The 20,119-nt window shown below is 37.2% G+C and overlaps 1 protein-coding gene across 3 annotated transcripts; it reads right to left on the minus strand.

Annotated features, from left to right (window-relative positions):
* Positions 1–748: 748 nt before the first annotated feature.
* Positions 749–17,315, minus strand: LOC121513353 (protein tyrosine phosphatase type IVA 3). 3 transcript variants are annotated; one of them, XM_041793052.1, is made up of 8 exons: positions 16,933–17,315; positions 16,140–16,220; positions 10,812–11,309; positions 6,326–6,463; positions 6,066–6,158; positions 5,857–5,987; positions 5,505–5,579; positions 749–2,328 (listed from the first exon to the last, which is right to left on the minus strand). In XM_041793052.1, exons 4-8 carry the CDS (start codon positions 6,419–6,421, stop codon positions 2,211–2,213), a joined length of 513 nt encoding a protein of 170 aa, XP_041648986.1. In that variant the 5' UTR covers positions 6,422–6,463; positions 10,812–11,309; positions 16,140–16,220; positions 16,933–17,315; the 3' UTR covers positions 749–2,210. The 3 variants fall into 3 exon arrangements, with proteins under 3 accessions (XP_041648986.1, XP_041648985.1, XP_041648987.1); XM_041793051.1 differs by lacking the exon at positions 16,140–16,220; XM_041793053.1 differs by lacking the exons at positions 16,140–16,220; positions 16,933–17,315 and adding an exon at positions 12,588–12,611.
* Between the last annotated feature and the right edge of the window lie 2,804 nt (positions 17,316–20,119).

The following is a 20,119-nucleotide window of genomic DNA, read 5'->3' on the forward strand; positions in this document are numbered from 1 at the left end:
GTTCAATAACTCAAAGTTTGATCACATCAGTCACCAACTACACAAGTGAACAAAAGAGATGATAGAATTTTTTAATAAGCTTTAAAGGTGTAGTGTGTAATATTTAGCCTAATAGCATTTAGCAAAACAAACTTGGTTAAAATGAAACATTACATTTATAAGTAGATTGATCTAAATTAGTGTTGACATCTGATAACACATTTTTTAAATTTATGTTTTAAATTAACTCAGAATAAGCCTTTTATTCATACATAGGAAGGGTCCCCTCCAAGGACGCTGCCATCTTGGATTTTTGCATTTTCCCTGTTTCAATGGCTCCATAGAAGGAACCAAATAACAGTTAAGCATGTATTGATTTTGAAACTTCACTGGTTCCCACAGTTATCACCAGAGAAATGAGCATCACACTCCAGAATTGACTGTTAGATGTTGATAGTCCCAATTTTACACACTGCACCTTTAATAATTCTGCCATCGACCTAGAGATGCTGAAACTGTTTGGGTTATAAGCTGGGAAACCACGAAGATGTAAAAAAAAAAAAAAAAAAAGGGGGGGGGGTGTTAATGAAGGGCCTACTAATCATTTGATGTTTTCTGCTAATTCTTTGCAGAAAGGGCAAATTTACTCTAAATAAGTGGGTTTTGTATTTATGTACATGTATTTATAATTCACAGTTAGTGGAACTTCATTTTTTTTTATCCACAAAGGTGCCTCATTAACAGAGGAATTAATGGAAATGTATTTAAATAAAGGGACAATGAGAAAACTTTTTATTAAACAAGAATTTACAGACAGACATTTACAGCATGTGCTTTTACATTAAAAAAGTGGCCAGTCCCAATGATTAACAGCAGCTAAAGACACACACACATATTTTAATAAACACACAAACACCATATGAACAAGAAAATTTGTTCATTGCTCATAAATAATTTGTTAAAAAGATGTAATGTTTTGTCTTAGTTGCTACCACATTTTAGATTTGAACCTCCAGCTCTCATTTTTACTTATTCTTGCTTTATGTTAGAGATGTTTTTATGACATCATGAAAAGAAGACTGGTATAAACAATAGTAAGTACATAAAAAGTGCATGCTCCATCATCAGCAAGAAAAACAGAAGCATTTGGTTACATGCATCATTCAGGAACAGAAAAACAGAAAAAATAAACTCCCAACTGCAAAATAAATAGTACATAAACTACTATGATCTTGGCTAAAATGTGCACTGTGATGCACAGCAACATTTGTGCAAGGACTAGAAAAATTTTTATTTTTAACCATGAATCTTTTCTGCAATTGAAATAAAGAGACAGTTATTGGTGCTGATTCAATGAAAACTTCTCCCTGACATAATCCATGTCTTTGGAAAGTAGTTCTTCCTAACCCATAGGGGGTAATGATAAGGATCCTTGTTTCATATTATTTACAGCTAATTTACATTAACCAGTAATTCTTACTTCCATAAACATTTTCTTTTTTATGATACATATATGCACTTTAAACATGGCTTACAATCAGCTGCGTCTATAAGAGAGGCTTCCTTCAGTGGGTGTCAGTAAACAGAGCATAATATAATGCACACATTGATATGTAAACACATAATTTGAGCACAATATTAAAACAGTTACCGTGACAAAACCAAATGAGGGCTTTTTGTTGATGAAGATTACTTTTAGAAGCTGATTTTTGTCTCCTGTTTAACTGAAACTCAGCAGAAAAATAAAAAAAGTAATAACTCAGTGCATTGACATTAATTTACAATAAAATATTTCATGCTAAGGTAGTTGTGAAGTGTTACCTTGGCAAAAATCTTCACAAATGTATGAAAACGTTTGTTCTATCTCCAAAAATGCACATTATGCAGGTGTTGGTGTAAGATTTCAACATGTTAAAGTCAATATGCCTAACAATAAACTACCTATGTAATGTATTTAAATGTGCTTTCTATCCTGCCATCTTTCTTTGACAGAGAACATATCATAAATCAAACATGCCATTTCAATCTTCCTTAAAAGACAAGCAATCGTTACAAACAGAGGAAAAAAATTAATTTTGACAGAGATTGCTAGGAGAATATTCAGAACTTCCCAGGGTGGACTTCGGCTAAAGAGGCCATGTTATTTTAATGACTGATGAAACAAGGCTTGTATGGCTGGATTCCTGAGAGCATCTACTGAGGGTTACACAATTCTGTGTTTCTGTGCTTGTTCACATGGTGCAGCACTTGTTCTTGTGTGTATTTGACTCTTTGAAGCGGAGCCTCTGCTTAGATCGATATTTCTCCAAGTAGGTGAGCTGCTTGCTGTTGATGGCTCCCCGGCGCTTCCTGAAAACACAGACAGTATGACATAGAGCTCCAATTAGTCTGTCCTAAGGGCAAGAATATCAAGACAAGAGCCGAAACATCTGTGAATTTACCCCACTGTTGAAGATGTTATTGCTTGAATTACCATTTTTCAAAGTTAGAAGTAGTAGAGTCAGAACAGTAATTACTAATCTCCTGAATCTCTACTTGTACATATGAGGACATTACATTTTGGCTTTGCTACAGCATAGTAATAATTTTGTTGTTTAAGATGCATGTTTTGATGTACAACAATGTTGAAAATAATTAGCTTGAAATGTTGGGAGAATTTCCTTTATAATTTCCATGAATTTTCATGAAAATTTTAATGAATTTGCCTGTATATGTTAGGGAATTTTCTTGGAAAATTTCAAGTATTTTCATGGAAATTTTGGGGATATGTTTGTATATCTCGGGGAGTTTCATTGAAAGGTTGGTGGACAATCATTGGCATTTTCATGGAAATTAAGGAAATGTGTGTGGATATTGGGGAAATCTGGAAATTTTCTGGCCTTTTCATTAAAATTTAGAAAATGTATTTGAATTTTTGGTCATTTACTTGGAAAATGTATGTGTTTATGTGTTGGGGGTCTGAGCAAATTTTCAAGAATTTTCTTGGAAATTTCAGGGAACTTGTTGGAGTTCTTTGAGGAAATTTCTGTGATTTCCATGGAATTTTGGGGAATGTTTTTGTGATTTTTTGGGAAATTTGTCTTGAAAATTGTCAACTACTTTCATGGAAACTTTAAGGATATGTTTGTATATTTTCATACAATGTTTGGAGAAATTTGCTTGGAAATTTGACGGCATTTTCATTGAAATTTGGGAAATATGGTTTTGGGAATTTTATTTTGACTTCTGGAGGGATTTGTCCTTGGTTTTTAGTATTTTTATGGAAATTTGGAAAATTTAATTGAATATATTTTTGGGAATTTGAATTCAAATGGGATTTTACTTTCTGTCATCTTCATGGAATTTTAGGTAATGTATTTCCTTTTATTCTGGGGAATTTGCTCGATTTTTTTGCAGTAGTTTACAAGGAATTATCGGGGGATTTTTTATAGAAATGTTTAGGCTTTATGATAAAGTTTCACTGAAATATTTGGGGAATATTTAAAAGATTTTGATGTACTTTTTTGGGATACTTTTAAGTTATGTAATTTTATGTGATATCCTTAAAACCTTAGGGAACTTGTGTTTATTCAAGGAAGGAACATTTCCAAGAAATTCAGAACTTTTAGCAAAGAATTCTGTTTGTCCCTGGCCTTAACAAGTCCATGTAATTTATTATCAGTATAACAAAAAAAATTACTTAAACCACCCCTCTTTCCATGACTGACACCATTCCTTACTGATTGAAGACCCTGAACAACTGACTAAATGTCAGACACTAAGCCAAAACATCTGCTCTAAAACCTATCCAGTGGTGTATTTAGATTTTTTCACTGAAACGAGACCTTTAGGGGATTTGCAGACATCATTTTTGGTAAAATCTCAATTCTGTTCAAATATGATGCTGAGCTTTTCAACGTATGAGGTCCTACTGATCCCAAATAAGTGAGAGAATTGAAAACCAAACAAAAGCTTGGGTCTCGGGAGGTTACGGTCAGACTAAAAATCAAAGAAATAGAAAAAAAGGTGCAGGTTAGGAGAGTGGTCAGAAATAGATAATGTGTTTTACACTGTAAAATTCCTTTTTCAGGGATAATGCAACTACACATTATTCTAAAATTCTGGATTAATTTAGAACAGAAATTGACAAGATGATATCAATAGAGCCTTTTTTCCTCTTTCCTATTGTTTGTTTAGTCCCTTTACTCCTCTGCATATGCTGTAGCCCTTTAAGACCTATGGGATAGCTGGTGCTCCCAATGCATTTCTAGCTTTAATCACAGAGAAAATTGCAACCAAATGAGATAGAGCACAAATTCTTTTTACATACAAAACCGGAGGAGTAACACTAACATATCTCACATTCACTGTGTCCCAGAGTACGGTTTCCTTCCAGAAATATCTTCCCTTCTTTTGCAGAAATATAGTAAGGGCACACGTCATAAACAATATTATACAATATGATCCAGACTACTGCCTTTCACAGCACTTTCTAGTTTACATGTGACATATGATGACGTTTTGTCTGCACGAAACCTATCACATTGTTTTCTAGCAGGTCACGAGTCGCACTTTTTATTGTTTCAACATGGTATCTGCAAACATATGCATGCTCAAAAGCATCTGACAAACTTAGAGATTTGATTGCACTACTGTACATAGTTTATTTTTTTATAAAAATGCTGTCTTTTTGCAAGTTTAGTGCAATTTCATTTTATCTTCGTTTTTGCCTTGTATGGAAGGTCATAAAAGGTTAAATGGGTACAGACTACTCATTTACACTACTCACTTACCCCTTGATATGACCACTAGATGGCACCAAAGATGACAGAAAAACAAGTAATGCATCACTTCTGTGTGTCAGAAGTAGAACTACTTCATTCATCCTACGGGTGAAAACTGGTAACTTTGGTTTAATACAATTTAACACAACCCACACTGCTCCCATGTGCACTGTATGCTAGTCTAAGTATGGTCCATACTTAAAAAAGTGTACTATATGATGATGACAGTTTAACATACTACACTTTTTGAGTGAAAGCATTAAAAACCCTCTCACTGCCTTGTGTGTTATGTCATTCTGAGTTGTAATGGCTCACATGCAGGTATTGCTAACCCACTTTATACCTGGTGTAGCTCTTCTGTCATATGGAAAAGAAGAAGACAGCAATATTGGAGTGATGTTTAACTCTTGTCATTTGAGACTCATGAGTTCAGAGGGATGCAATCTTGTTGCCACCAGGTCAGACTCATTTCTAAGGTTAGACCCTTCCTGGAAAATTTAATCACACTTTTATTACCTCAGTACTTAGCAATGTCAATGCTCTGCACTCTCTGGGACCAGTATGAGAAACGCTCTCAAGCTGCAGCTTGTAGAAGATGATGCTACAAGACCTTACCTACCTTTGTTCATTTACATTTAGCCTTTTGTGTTTTTTGTAGTGCCTTGTAACTCTGGTTAAGAAAGGGTCTTTGTAAAAAGTTACTATTAGTGCTAGTGTTCATTGAGTCTTTCTCACCAAGATGCATTTTAGAAATATACTCACTGTCTGATGAGTTGAATAGCATCTTCATACTTCATTCCACTCTCTATCAGAGCCAGAGCAACTAACACAGGAGCCCTGAAAGCAGACAAAAAGTCAGGTCTTTAAATAACAACACTTTTCTGACATATTAAAAAAACATTGTTAGATATAATTTTTTTATATTTTTGTAAAACATCTATAACACTTAAACACAGCAGAAGACATCTGCTCTTTTCATACAAGCCCAGTATTGACACACCGTATGTGTCCAACAAAAGTGATGCTGCGACTACTGACACCAGAAACTTAACTTTACTACTCTTCTGCCATGGATCCTTCTAAACCTTTTTTTTCCATTTTGTGTGTCTCTCACCTCCCCAGTCCAGCCACACAGTGGACAGCCACACAGCTTCCTGGATCCTCCTGAAACTTCTTCTTCAGCAGGCTCAGCCAATCATCAACCAGCTTACTGGGGGGTGGGGCTCCATCATCAAAAGGCCAGTCCTGAGAGAAAAGCATTTAGTCATTCTGACACTTCTTATGCAGAGCATGTGTGTTTACTTGTATTCAGCGTCTGCTCACCACCACAGTGATGCCGTCTTTTTCCAGCGGCGTTTTGTCATAAGTGATGTCACAGACTCGAACAACTGTGGTTGCACCGTAACGCTTCAGGTCCTGAATTGAACAGAATTATAAGATTTTTAAAACAAAGCAAACACATAAATAGTTTGGTTCAAATGAGCAGGAATGGCCGTGGTGTGGTTTCATCTCACAGGTCAGCTGCAACGCATGAAGGGTACTATGAATGTTTGTGCATGTGAATCTGTCAACACGTTTCTTACCTCGAGAAAGGAGCTGAGAGTGCTGTCAGTGGGGTTGTGTGTGATGAGGAACCTCATGTTCTTGTGGCACAGTTCCACAGGAGCTGGACGGTTCATGGTGGCCAGTGTGACCTTTGCGATCCCAGGACTGTCTTTGACCTTTATGTGTGAGCAGTTATATGTTAGACAAAGCTCAGTATCACTTAAAAATGTATAAATCACTTAAATCTTGTGATATTGGAGCCTCATTTGCTTCCCAATTCTTTCAACAATACATAGTTAAATTCTGCATATTTGTCTCAGCCATGGCTGATTTAGTGTAACTTCTATCTCCTGTCTGTTTTCTAACAGAAGATCCTTTCTCAGTAGGACTATTGCCGTGTTGTGATAGAAAAAGCACAGGTGTCATAAATCAAATTAATGATGGCTAAAGAGCATTTAGCTGCTTTAGTTTCAAGGTCCTAGCTGGCTCATCCTCACAGCTCATGAATCAATGAGAGCCCGTTAATGTTATTGGTTACACCTGTGCTCTCTCTGTCAAAATGTCTGCTTGAAGAAAGCCCACACCTCTAGCTGACCACATCTGCTGTGTTCGTAGAGAAGTGTGAGACTTCATTTAAAAGTCCCAAATGCTCACGTTTTCAATCATTTCATTGATTGAACCTGATCTTAAAATTCTGGGTTCATTTTAAAGTCTGTACTTCAGACTATGTACCCATCAGCCATTCCACTGTGACCATCTATGCAATGAAAGAAATGAAAGCAGTGTGTGGACAGAAAGTTCCGTCTATGTCTGTGCATTTCAAACATAGCTAACATGCTAACATGAGCCTTTAACAACATTTCATAAATGAAACACTGAAAAACTTCTGACGTCTAACCCTGGGGGTTAAATTATTTATGGACCCGTTTTAGTGGTAGATATACACTAACAGTGGCTTGCGTTAGCTTTAGCTAAAGCTAACATAGCTACGCTACCTACATAGTTAACATCACTACATAAGCCAATGTCGTTAAGTTAGCTTTGACCATTTAGATAACATAGCTGCACTGCTTAGTAAACATAGGTTTATTAGAAAAGATGACCATGGGCTTTGTGAGTTTTAGCATTAGCAATGTCAGAACACAGCTCGTTATTTGCTACTTCAGAACTTTTTTCATGGAGGACAAGCCTTTTTCCAGGGAGCAGCATGCTTACTCTGCTTTATTAAATGTTTTGCAATTTGGTTTTGCAGGTCAGGTTTTTAACTTTTGTCTTTATCCTAACTCTTACCTTAACGCCTACCCTAACCTAACTGTAAGTTTAATCTGGTTTTATTTAGCGCCCATTTGCTATTTTTTTTTTTTAACAGATAGCTAATAAAGTGGGATAATTGTTACAATGAAAATAATTAACCCACAGTGATGACCATTATTTTAAAATAAAAGACTGATGGAAATTAAAAATATTACCTTTATTACTGCACCTAGGAATATGATCATTAGAAGCAATGATAATTTTTGCAACTTCTTTCAGATAAAAGTTAGTTGTGCTGAAAAACACAGTTCGGTGGTAGTTTTTGGTATGTTATCCTTGATAATGACTAAATTATAACTAAGAACTTCATCTTCATTTGCTACTATTACAGGCTACTGCAAATAAATAATGCAAAAACTTTGTAACTATTATTATTATTTAGCTAATTTAAGGTAATCTTGTTAAAGTAATGCTAAGTGGGGGCAGTGCTGGGGGTCATCATACTGCTTAGGGTCTTACTTTGGCCAGTTTAAGTAGAATTATCACCTTTCTGACCAGGTCAACAAAGTTGAGAATTACAGACCATAAAGAGTGTTGGAAAAGGCCTGACTGATGTCAGTCATTTGGTTACTGAGGGGGGCTCTTGAGGCCAGTTTTGAAAATGCTGTCTCAAACACCTTTAGATCAACCAAGTAACAGACCCAGAGTTGGAGCCTCAGCTGGTCCTCAACCTCCTGACAAACAGCTACATCTTGCTGACATCAGCAATGCCCTTAATTATAAATAACTCAATATCTTTATTTAAACCAAAATGGACGACTTATTTAAAAAATGTACCCCACGTAATGTGTGCCTATAAAGAAATTACCTACTCAAACCAAAACCATTTTTCTAACCAGGCTGTAAACATGTTTATCTAGCTATGAAAATCTGCATTTTAAAATGGAGGTTTGTATGAATTCGGGTGTTTCTGCAGCCAGCCTCAGGTGGACAACCAAGTTACTTTAGGGTTGGCACTGATGGCAGTGGCTTAATGTCTCAACCACAGAGCTTGCTTCTCGGTTAGAATGTAAAAGCCTCAGAAAAATAGAATTTGTTGTAGAACTGTTGAATTGCATTAGATTGTACAGGTTTTCATACTGTTGATCTGTGAAGGGCTGCACCCTGGTGCAGTGGTGAGCTCTGTCAGTGACAGCTGTGATTGGCATGGGGCATGGGTAAAAATCCCAGCCTGTGGCTCCTTTCCTGCATGTCATTCCTCACTTTCTCTATCCCCAATCTCCTATTACAGGCCTATTCAATTAGCGGCCCGGGGACCACATGTGGCCCAGAACCCATCCCAAGTAGCCCAGCCAGTGGTCATGCCAAAGATGCAAAGGGCAACCTGTTTTGCAAGTTTCATAAATTTACACAGTATTTCAGACCGTGAATGCAACACTCCATGTAGCCTAGCAACAGTCTACAATAATGCACTGCGTTGTTTTGAAGCGTGGCTAGTGAATCTGACTGATGTAGCCCCAAGACAACAAGTATAAAACATGTCCTTTTCAACTGTAGCTACAACTGTACAAAATTAGTTTTAATGCACTTTAAGATATGCTTAGGTAAGATTGACCAAAACTATTATTTCCAGAAGTTAATTTTATTTATTCTGTTTTTATTAAAGTTAAAAAAAAAACATTTCTGCTACCTCAGGTTATGTTCAAATACAACTCTGTCGTTGTGTTTTTCTGCACTTTTTGATGTGCTTTGTCATGTTCCGAATTTAAAAGAGAGACTATGAATACAAAGTGCACATTTTTCATCAAATTGATCTGTATTGGTTTGAAATTTGACATTACCAGCTGCTTACTGGGCGCTGAACATGTCTGGCCTGGCTACATTTCTTGATTTTGAAATTTGGCCCAGTTGACTGTGTAATTGAATAGCCCTGTCTTAATCTTTCTACAATCTCATTAAAAATAAAAGGCCAAAATTGAAAATATTTAAAAAGGTAGTTTAGACTAGTTGGAGTTGAGCCAACTTTTATCACATGAAAGTTGACTTTAAAAATGCAAAAGTGGTGCAGTCCTAATTCAAGGCTGTTGTAATCTCCTTCAAGAAAATTTTATTTGCATGTAGTATACAAAAATATTTAATTCTTTGAGTTTTTAACATTAAAAAAATCTGGGATTTTTGCACATGAACTGGCATTTAAAGGGTTAATTAAAAAAAATGATAATTGATATGTATGATGAGGTCTGATCGTGATGAAAAAAAATATTGCAGAAAAGAGGGTTTTAAAAAAAATAAAAATCATTATTATTATTATTATTGTTGTTGTCGTTGTTGTTATAAATAAAATATGCATTCAAATATAACAATTGTTGCTCATTATCAACATACATGTGATCTTGATTTAAAATTGATGCAAAAAAATTAGTAAAACAAAATTTTAAATGCAAAATTATTTTTATTACTTATGTACCAAAATTAAAAAACAATGCTGGTATTAATTAAAATGTTTGCATTTTTGTTGTTGTTTGACTTAATTTAACAAACACGCAGCACAAGAGCAGTTCATTGAGACTCACGCTGACTGTCACTTCTCTTTTACTCACATCTCAGTGAAGATAACACAGTGTACAAAGGGTATTTTAGGATGGAATTTTAATTTCAATAATCTTAATTCAGGGATGTCTCACATTCCCCCGCCACTATTTTAGCCTGAGCACTGATAAGAACAGTTTGGTGCCATCTTAGTCTTCTGATAAGGAAAACAGCATGTGAGTTTAATCCAGCAGGTTTGCTAGTGATGACTTTGAGCTCTCTATTTCGGACAGAGGAAAATGTCAAAGCCCATACTCATCAGTCTTAGCAGTCAGTTAAAGTTTATCAGCAACAGGTTTGTCAAGATTTCACCACTCCGCCTTCCTGGCAATGATAGTTCAAAAACTTTGAGCTACACATGTTTGATTCATTTATTACTTTCTATGTCAAATAAGGAAATTTCCCTTTATTGTTCCTGTCATAACATTTTAATGAAGAAGACAAGAAAGTGCTGAAAATGAGGAAGAAGATGCATTTATGTGTAAGGCACGGGAAACTAAGGTATTTCTGTAAATGTATTTAAAATAGGAGAGGCAAATTTAATTTAAAAAAAAAAAAAAAAAAAAATATATATATATATATATATATATATATATATATATATATTCCACATAATATGTGGATAAGCTACATGTAGCCTGTTGGAGTTAAACAAAAACATTGATCAGTCACTATATTTACCTTTAGTTGCAGCTGTCACAGTTCACTGCTGTGTCTTCACCTTATACCAGCTCTTCAGGTGACTCTGGACTCTCGATGAACTTCCTTTTTGGAGACTGTTTACAACAGTTCAAGGTTTTCTCCCAATTCTGAGGCCCAGTTGTCTTGAGTTTTACCCCATTAGGTGCCTGTATCCTTTGGTCCAACAGGCTACAGACAGTTTGTCTCTTTGTTTCTGTCTCCCTTATTGTCCAGTGTGCTCTTTTCTCTCTTAGCCTCTCAGCAGCTCTCTCTCTCTCTCTTTCTGCCCTTCTCTCTCTCTCTCCAGTTAGCTTTCAATGTCGAGGCTCCACTTGTTACCCCATGAGCTGGCTGGTTCAGAGGGCAGAGGCCAACGCTCTTTCAGGTCTCAGGGCTGCAGGTCTTCATGGTGCAGCTTCATCATCTGGTAGGGGTCTAAATGTGTTGGGCGTGGCAGTAGTCACCACTCCGCCTCACAAACTCCATCAACCAGCGATTCTGAAGTACAGAATATAGAAAGAAACTTCATAAAATTCATCATGAGCAATCAAATGTAAAACATGATACTCATGTCAACAAAATGAGGAAAAATTATTAGATTGACCTGCAGATATTCAAAAATTCAAAAAAGCCTGAAGAAAAAGTAGACCAAATCTGGACATTGCAAGCCCATTTTAATGGCTTCAAGAAGATCATAAAAATGCAAACCCAAATATCTCATTAAAAATAATCTGGAAAAACAAAATGTGAGAGCAGTCCTTTAAGGTTTTCCAAAATGACTCATGTTGGCCTTTTGTTTAATGGTCATTCTGAATTTCGTTAGTGTCTCAGCTAATGTAAACAACTATCGCCATATTTCCACAGTGAAGCATGTCCGAATCAAGAGTATGTACTTCCATTTTTACATGTAGATTATGTTTTCACTGTTTATTGATTCGTCTTTAGAGGCAGAAAAATTTGTGAAGCACTTTCAGTCCTAAACAAATTTCCCTACTGGACAATAAAGTGTGTTGTATCATACTGTGTCATATCATATCAAATTGTATTAAACTGTATCATACCCATATCGTAGATATGCAAGCAGTAAAAGTCTGTGAAATATTTAAATAATAGCATGGACAATAATATCATATCCAGTAGTATCAAATCCAGTGGTATCGTTTCATTTCATATTGTATCGCAACCTAGCCTATCATAGCCTAGCATATGTAGACTAGCAAATCATAGCCTAGCATATAAAAGCATATCCAGTTGTATGAAGCTGTTATGATTTGATAACAATCATCTGGTTCCTTTAAATAGTAACATATCATATTGTATCCTGTCCAATCATATTGCATCATAGAGTAGCAGACCAAGTAGTATCCAATTGTATCATATCATCATATTGTAGCATAACATATCCTGCAGTATTATATCATATAGTTTAGTATTTTATTGTATCGTATCAACTGTATTGTATCATAACGTATCATGTCGTTTCATATCGTATCATATCCTACCATGTGGTATTGTATCATAGCGTAGCATAGCTTAGCATGTCCTGTCATATAGTATCATATACAGTTGCTAGAAAAAGTATGTGAACCCTTTGAGATTTCTTGGATTTCTGCATGAATTGGTCATAAAATGTGTTCTGATCTTCATCTAAGTCACAACAATAGACAAACACAGTCTGCTTAAAATAATACCACACAAAAAATGACATGTTTTCATGTCTTTAATTAAACAAACCATGTAAACATTCACAGTGCAGGGTGGAAAAAGTATGTACACCTTTGGATTTAATAACTGGTTGACCCTCCTTTGGCAGCAATAACCTCAACCAAACGTTTCCTGTAGTTGCAGATCAGGCCTGCACAATGGTCAGGAGGAATTTTGGACCATTCCTCTTTACAAAACTGTTTCAGTTCAGCAATATTCTTGGGATCTCTGGTGTGAATCGCTCTCTTGAGGTCATGCCACAGCATTTCAATTGGGTTATGGTCAGGTCTCTGACTGGGCCACTCCAGAAGGCGTATTTTCTTCTGTTGAAGCCGTTCTGTTGTTGATTTACTTCTATGCTTTGGGTCATTGTCCTGTTGCATCACCCATCCTCTGTTGAGCTTCAGTTGGCGGACAGATGGTCTTAAGTTTTCCTACAAATTGTCTTGATAAACTTGGGAATTCATTTTTCCTTCAATGACAGCAATCCGTCCAGGCCCTGAGGCAGCAAAGCAGCCCCAAACCATGATGGCCCCTCCACCATATTTCACAGGTGGGATGAGGTTTTGATATTGGTGTGCTGTGCCTTTTTTTCTCCACATATAACGTTGTGTGTTCCTTCCAGACAACTCAGTTTTGGTTTCATCTGTCCACAGAATATTTGCCAGTAGTGCTGTGGAACATCCAGGTGCTCTTTTGCAAACTTCAAACGTGCAGCAATGTTTTTTGGACAGCAGTGGCTTCCTCCATGGTGTCCTCCCATGAACTCCATTCTTGTTTATGTTTTACTTATTGTAGATTTGTCAACACAAATGTTTGCATGTGCCAGAGATTTCTGTAAGTCTTTAGCTGACACTCTAGGATTCTTCTTCGCCTCATTGAGAATTCTGTGCTTTGCTCTTGCAGTCATCTTTACAGGACAACCACGCCTAGGAAGAGTAGCAACAGTGCTGAACTTTCTCCATTTGAAGACAGTCTGTCTCACTGTGGACACATGAACATCAAGGCTGTTAGAGATACTTTTGTAACACTTTCCAGAATCATGCAAGTCAACAATTCTTGATCGTAGGTCTTCTGAGAGCTCTTTTGTGCGAGGCATGGTTCACATCAGGCAATGCTTCATGAGAACAGCAAATTCAAAACTGGTGTGTGTTTTTTTTTGGGCAGGGCAGCTTTAACCAACACATCCAATCTCATCACACTGATTGGACTCCAGGTTGGCTGACTCCTGGCTCCAATTAGCTTTTGGAGAAGTCATTAACCGAGGGGTTCACATACTTTTTCCACCCTGCACTGTGAATGTTTTCATGTTTTGTTCAATAAAAACATGAAAACATATCATTTTTGTGCAGTATTAGTTTAAGCAGACTGTGTTTGTCTATTGTTGTGACTTAGATGAAGATCAGAACACATTTTATGACCAATTTATGCAGAAATCCAAGAAATCCCAAAGGGTTCACATACCTTTTCTTGCAACCATAGTTTAATATTATATTGTACCATATGGTATCAGTTGTATTGTATCTTATTTTATCATTTTGTTTCATACCATATCATATCCTATCGTAGCATAGCATATCCAGTAGTATTGAATCTTATTGTATTGTGTTGTATGGTATCATACCATATGATATCATATCATATCAATCACATTGCAGTGTATATCATGTTGTATCTTATCATGTCATATTGTATTGTATCTTAAATATAGGAAAGCAGTTAAAATCTGTGAGATATTTTGATTATATTGAGCAGGACCTAAACAGAAGCAAAATAAAAATAAGGCCTATTTGGTGATAATAATATATCAGCATGAATACATCATCGCTGATTTTCCACATCCCTATTTAAACTGCAGCAAGATCAAAGGCACCTATTTGAGGCACATTTTTCTTTTTCAACCATTAAGTTTTAATCTCTGTTGAACTAGTCTACGACTAAAAATGTCAAATGTTTGATACCTTAATACTATTTTTATCACCAGGTGTTATAAAATGTCACCGTCTCTTTTATTTTTATGACTGATAGTCATAAGAACTACTGGAAACTCAAAATAAATATAGTCTTCATAAGTCATGGAACGGAGTTCATATAATCAAATCAATTCCTGCAAAAAGAATGAGAAAAATAATAATTTCCAGATTTCACAAAAACATGATTTTGTGAAACTGAGACCGTTCTTGGGCGTTTGACTGCAATAACTGATAATATAAGTCAAGTAACTGCTTAAAAATGTGTGCTTTGGACTTCTTGTTTAGTTGCCATAGTTTTGAAACATGTTTATTATATTGTTTTATTTTTACTTGTATCTGTCAGAATTTCAACTTCTGGTGTTATGACAACCCTACCAGCAACAATCTGAAAGAAAAAGAGTTACAGAGACTTGCCAGATAAACCTCTTAAAATGTTCTCAAATATGAGAAAGACATTATGTAGGCTAACAGACCGTAAGCCGTAAAGTAAATCATATGAAAAATGATATGCATTTTTTTTATTTCTTGGTAAAGAAGTTTGGGCATCTTTTCCTTTACAGATGATGATGAGCAGGTCATGGCAAAAAGGGGAAAAGTTATGATGAAAAATCTGTCTGATTGGAGGAGGTCCTCTCACTCACATGCCCAAACTTTCAGACAAACAAGCAAAGAATGTCCTGAGGTACTCTGGGTAATCCGTCGTCACCTCTTCCCCTGAGCACTGACCACACACACACACACATACACACAAACACTTCATAATCACATGCCGACTTACTCACTAACTCTTCCAGAAGAGTGTTGTCTATTCCAGGTTGTTGACCATCTATAATTAGGAATTTATCCTTGTTACTGCTAATCAGGCTAAAGGTCAATCATTTCCCATCCAGTCAATACAAAGAGTCAAAGAGACTTTCATCTAGTCTCACAGTGAGCTTAAAGGTTCTGTGAGGAATTTTTACCTGCTTATAAAGCTGTCAGAAATTAAAAAATGTTACCTCTGTATGAGCTGGAAAAGCAAACGGGCCATCAGCTTAAGGACTGATTACTTCTTAATTGTTTTTTTGTTGTTGTTGTTCTCTAATGCTGCTGCCATGGAGGTAGGTGTAAAACAGAACAATTTCCATCGCTATTCAAATTTTTCTCAACATCTCAAATTAATTTTAATATTTGACTGTAAAAAAGGAAGCAGGTTGAGATGCTTTGACTGGAAAAACAACCTATACCTGCACTACGCAAGGCCGTTTTTGAGTAATGAGGCGTTTTGTCCACAGTAGATGCCAAAAATGACACAAACTTAAAGTTGTCCACAGGAGCTTTAAGATAACATCTATAAATGTGTTTACATCCTCATTCACCAAAAACACGACTGTATAAAAGTGAAAATTTGTATAATGTATCACAAAAAAACACACAAAACAGTAATAATACCAGCACTAAGACACAAATTAGGTTAAAAAAAATCTAGTCTTCTAAGGCATCTAAAATACTGACTCATCACAAGCCCATCAGTCACTTTAGGCATTTTACTGACATCTAAACCAATGAGACTTCATATGAAACAACATATGAAGCATAAAGGACCATAAGGGAAGGGGCTAGACAGCAACAGTAATTCTATTAAAACTGTAAAGCCAACCTGCCCTGTTACCTTAGAGCGTAGTTTGCTTTGTAAAAACAGGTGTGTCCCCAGTTGGTCGTCAGGCTGCCTGGCTGTTTCCTCTGTCACAGGCTGGGTCAGGACCCAAAGAGGTTAAAAATGGATCTCAATATTATTTCAGAGGCGCGTTAGGCTGCCAAAACCTTTCTACAGAGCCTGCAACGTGAGGCTGAGTGAGACACAGTAAGCTTGTGGGTTAGTAGTAAAGACAACAAATGAGGCAGGTTAGTATTAGTCTTAAATCCTGTTACTGCACGTTTACTTCTTTTAGCTTGTGGTTTACAACTCATGAGGAGGTAGCAGGCCCAACAAGTTACTCTGGAAAAGGTGAAATGCCTAAATCTGGACTGAAAGCCTGCACTGATACACAGCCTTCTTTCCCTCTTTTACCTCAGTTGACAGCTTGGCTGCCGAACAAGGAAATCCCCAAACCAGTGACCGGGAGTTACACCAAAGTCCTGCAAAACCAGAAGCAGCAGCAGTTGTACAACAACTTACAACCAGCTGATTGCCTGTTATAGTAAAGCCCTGAACTCCCTGCAGCTGTATTTATAGCCATACTACAACTGATTACAGGACAAATCACATTCTGGTGTCTCTTGTAGCTTGACATAAAGAATTGTGAGGCCTGATCACTGTATCATAATTTTTTCTGTCAGCATGTGGCAAAAGTGGGAAAACCTGTTGCACCACAGCACTTCATGTCTAGCATTGTAAACCTTTCCAAACACAGTTAAAGCATAATGCCTTTTACTAGTAATAACACAAATACATTAAATCTTACCTGCTCTGAAGTGTCACCACCAACCACAGCGTAAACATCAGCGGATTCCACCTGTTTTCACGTTTTTCTTGAAGCTGAATCCTCTCCTTCAACAACCTGTAGCTCTGCTCCACTGTCACACTGAACTCTGCACCTCCACCTGTCCCTCCTCTGGTGTGCTGCAAGTGCCAGATTGTGCGTCTCTCTCTCTCTCGCTCTCTCTGTCTCTGCCTGGCTGTGTTGGTGCAGTGTGGCGCTCTGAGGATCTGCTGTGAGCTGGTCTAATCAGGCTGAGCAGCCATCTGACCCTGACAGCCCTGTCACCAGCAGAACACTCTACAGTTAATGCTCTTAGAGAGAGAGAGAAGAGCCTCACTCCCTCCTCCACCTCCTTCTTCATCCACTTGACTCCTTTTTCCCTCCCTTCTTGCAGGGTACAAAAGCAGTACTGCCTCCCCACCCCCATATTTTCCTATTTTCTCCTCTTTTCACTCTTCCTATAGGTTGATGATTGAATGGTTCAGTCCAGGAAGTCCTTATGCAAACACATGCACACAAGAATAAAAACAGCTCAGTTACAAAATAAAAACAAGCCAATGTTTTTCCTCTTAGAAAGAAAAAGAAAATGCTAAATTGAAAGTCTAATAAGCTTTTTCTGCTCTGACACTTCTGTCTGAAACACCTCCTGTTTTCCTTTCCTCTGCCCCAACCATCTAAAAATAGACACTCCTTTGAGCTAGCAGACAGATTGGACTAGTCAAACCTTTGAGGCCTGGTTTCATGGAATTAACTTTCTCCTTAAGAGACAAAAGGAGCAAAAATGTTTGGGTTTTTTCTACAGTCAAATTCATGTGCAGCAAACATGTCAAAAAAATCACATTAAAAGGGTGAAAGTTGACAAATAACTGGCATGGCCAACATTCACTGATAATTTTTTCAAAAAAATCCATGAAGAGAGTTTTTTTTAAGTTGTTTTGTCCTGTTTGTTTACAAGGGATCAGTGAGAATGTGTGAGTGCACAGAGTCACCAGGCAGTCATACTGTGGCATAGACTTTTAAAAGTGGAACAAGTTGGAGCCTCACCCTACTATCAATCACTCTGAGTGAAGGTTAACATGACTGTTCATATACTGAGCTTTAAAAAAACCACAAACACGTTGGACTGGCTAATATTAGTCAGGGCACTTCTTGAGTGCTTTCTGGATTGGCACATGGGTGTTGCAAACTTGATTGCTGCATAAAGCTTGAGTTAATTTATCTTTAGGCATACTCATTGCATGTATTATCATATCCGTAAACTGGATCATTTTGTTTAGGACTGACCACTGTCCTTTTTTATTCTAGATGATGAGTGAAAATAAAGCCATGAGTGTTGGTTAGCAAGAGCAGAACACAAAGTGAAAGTAAAGACCTTTATAAGGAGGAAGAAAATCATCAAAATAGAAAAGGACTACTACAGCTCATGTACATACTGTACAGTACATGTGTACAGAGAGAGAGGGACATGGAAGTGAGATGAGGACACGGCATGTAACAAAAGGTTCAGAGGGAAGTTGTGGTATGTGAGTGAGACCACAAAAAAATTTTTCCTTCTCTCAGGCTGTGTCTAAAAGGACAAACTGATGCTATTCATAGTGAGCATGACGTCACATTTAGTATGTAGTACATTCTGAAGTCATATTTGTAATGTTGTGCATGCAAGAAGCTGGTAGATGTTTACTACATTGGTCAGGATTTTAAGTATGATACAGGAGCTCACTTAAACGAAACCATCCCACAATGCATTGCAGCTCCAGATACAAAACTTGCCAGCTGGCATACAAGCCATTTAAGGCAAACAATAGTAACAAATGACAAACAGAAAACTATATACTTAAAGATGTACGTGAATTGTTTTTAAATTCTTAAAAAGATATCTGGAAATCAAGCTACACTATATGGACAAAAGTATTTGGCCGCCTGACTATTACACCAACAGGAGCTGTAATGGCATTGTATTCAAATACATGTACTTTAATATGGAGTTCCTTTTGCAGCTATAACAGCCTCCACTCTTCTTGGAAGGCTTTCTACAAGATTTTGGTGTTTCTGTGGCAATTTGTGCCCATTCATTCAGTAGAGCATTTATTAGATCAGGCACTGATGTTGGATGAGAAGGCCTGGCTTGCATCTCAGTTCCAGTTCATCCCTAAGATGCTTGATAGGTCACTCAGGACCGCACGGGCCAATCAAGGCCTTCCACACTGAACTCATCAAACCATGTCTTTATAGTCCTTGCTTTGTGCACTGGGGCACAGTCATGTTGGAATAGAAAAAGGTCCTTCCTCAAACTGTTGCCACAAAGTTGGAAGCATAGAATTGTCCAAAATGTCTTTGTATGCTGAAGCATTAAAATTGCACTTAAGTTGGAGATATGGGTCATAGCCCAAAACCTGAAAAACAGCCGCATACCATTATCCCTCCTTGAATAAACTTCACAGCTGGCACCATGCAGTCAGACAAGTAATATTCTCCTGGCATCGCCAAACCCAGACTCCCCCATCTGACTGCTAAAGAGAGAAGTGTGATTCATCACTCCCCAGAACACATTTCCACTGCTCCAAAATCCAGTGTCAGTGTGCTTTACACCACTCCATCCAATGCTAGGCAATGGACTTGGTGATGTGAGGCTTGCATGCAGCTTCTCGGCCATGAAAACCTAATCCCTGAAGCTCCCACCACATCGTTTTTGTGCTTATGTTAGTGCCAGTGGAAGTTCAGAACTCTTCAGCCATGGAATCAGCAGAGTTTTGGTACCTTTTTTTAAACACAGTGCATCTTAGCAGTCATTGACCCTGCTCTGTGATTTAACATTGTCTTCCACTTCATGGCTGAGCTGCTGTTGTTCCTAAACACTTCCACTTTCTAATAATGTCATTTTAAGTTGAAATGTGTACATCTCATTGCAAAGATGGCATTAATCAAAGTACCATGCTTAAAGTTACTGAGCTCTTCAGAAGAACCCATTTTGTACCACAAATGTTTGCAAATGGAGGCTGCATGTAGGTGCTTGATTTTATACACCTGTGACAACAGGTCTGATTGAAACACCTGAATTCAATAATCAACAAGTGTGGCCAAAGACCCTTTGAAGATATTTCACTATTATGAAACCTCTCACTACAGTGGACAATGGAAGCTGACTTCACACATTCTGACACTTACCCAG

Source organism: Cheilinus undulatus, linkage group 8 (assembly GCF_018320785.1).
Source record: "Cheilinus undulatus linkage group 8, ASM1832078v1, whole genome shotgun sequence".
NCBI lineage: Eukaryota > Metazoa > Chordata > Actinopteri > Labriformes > Labridae > Cheilinus > Cheilinus undulatus.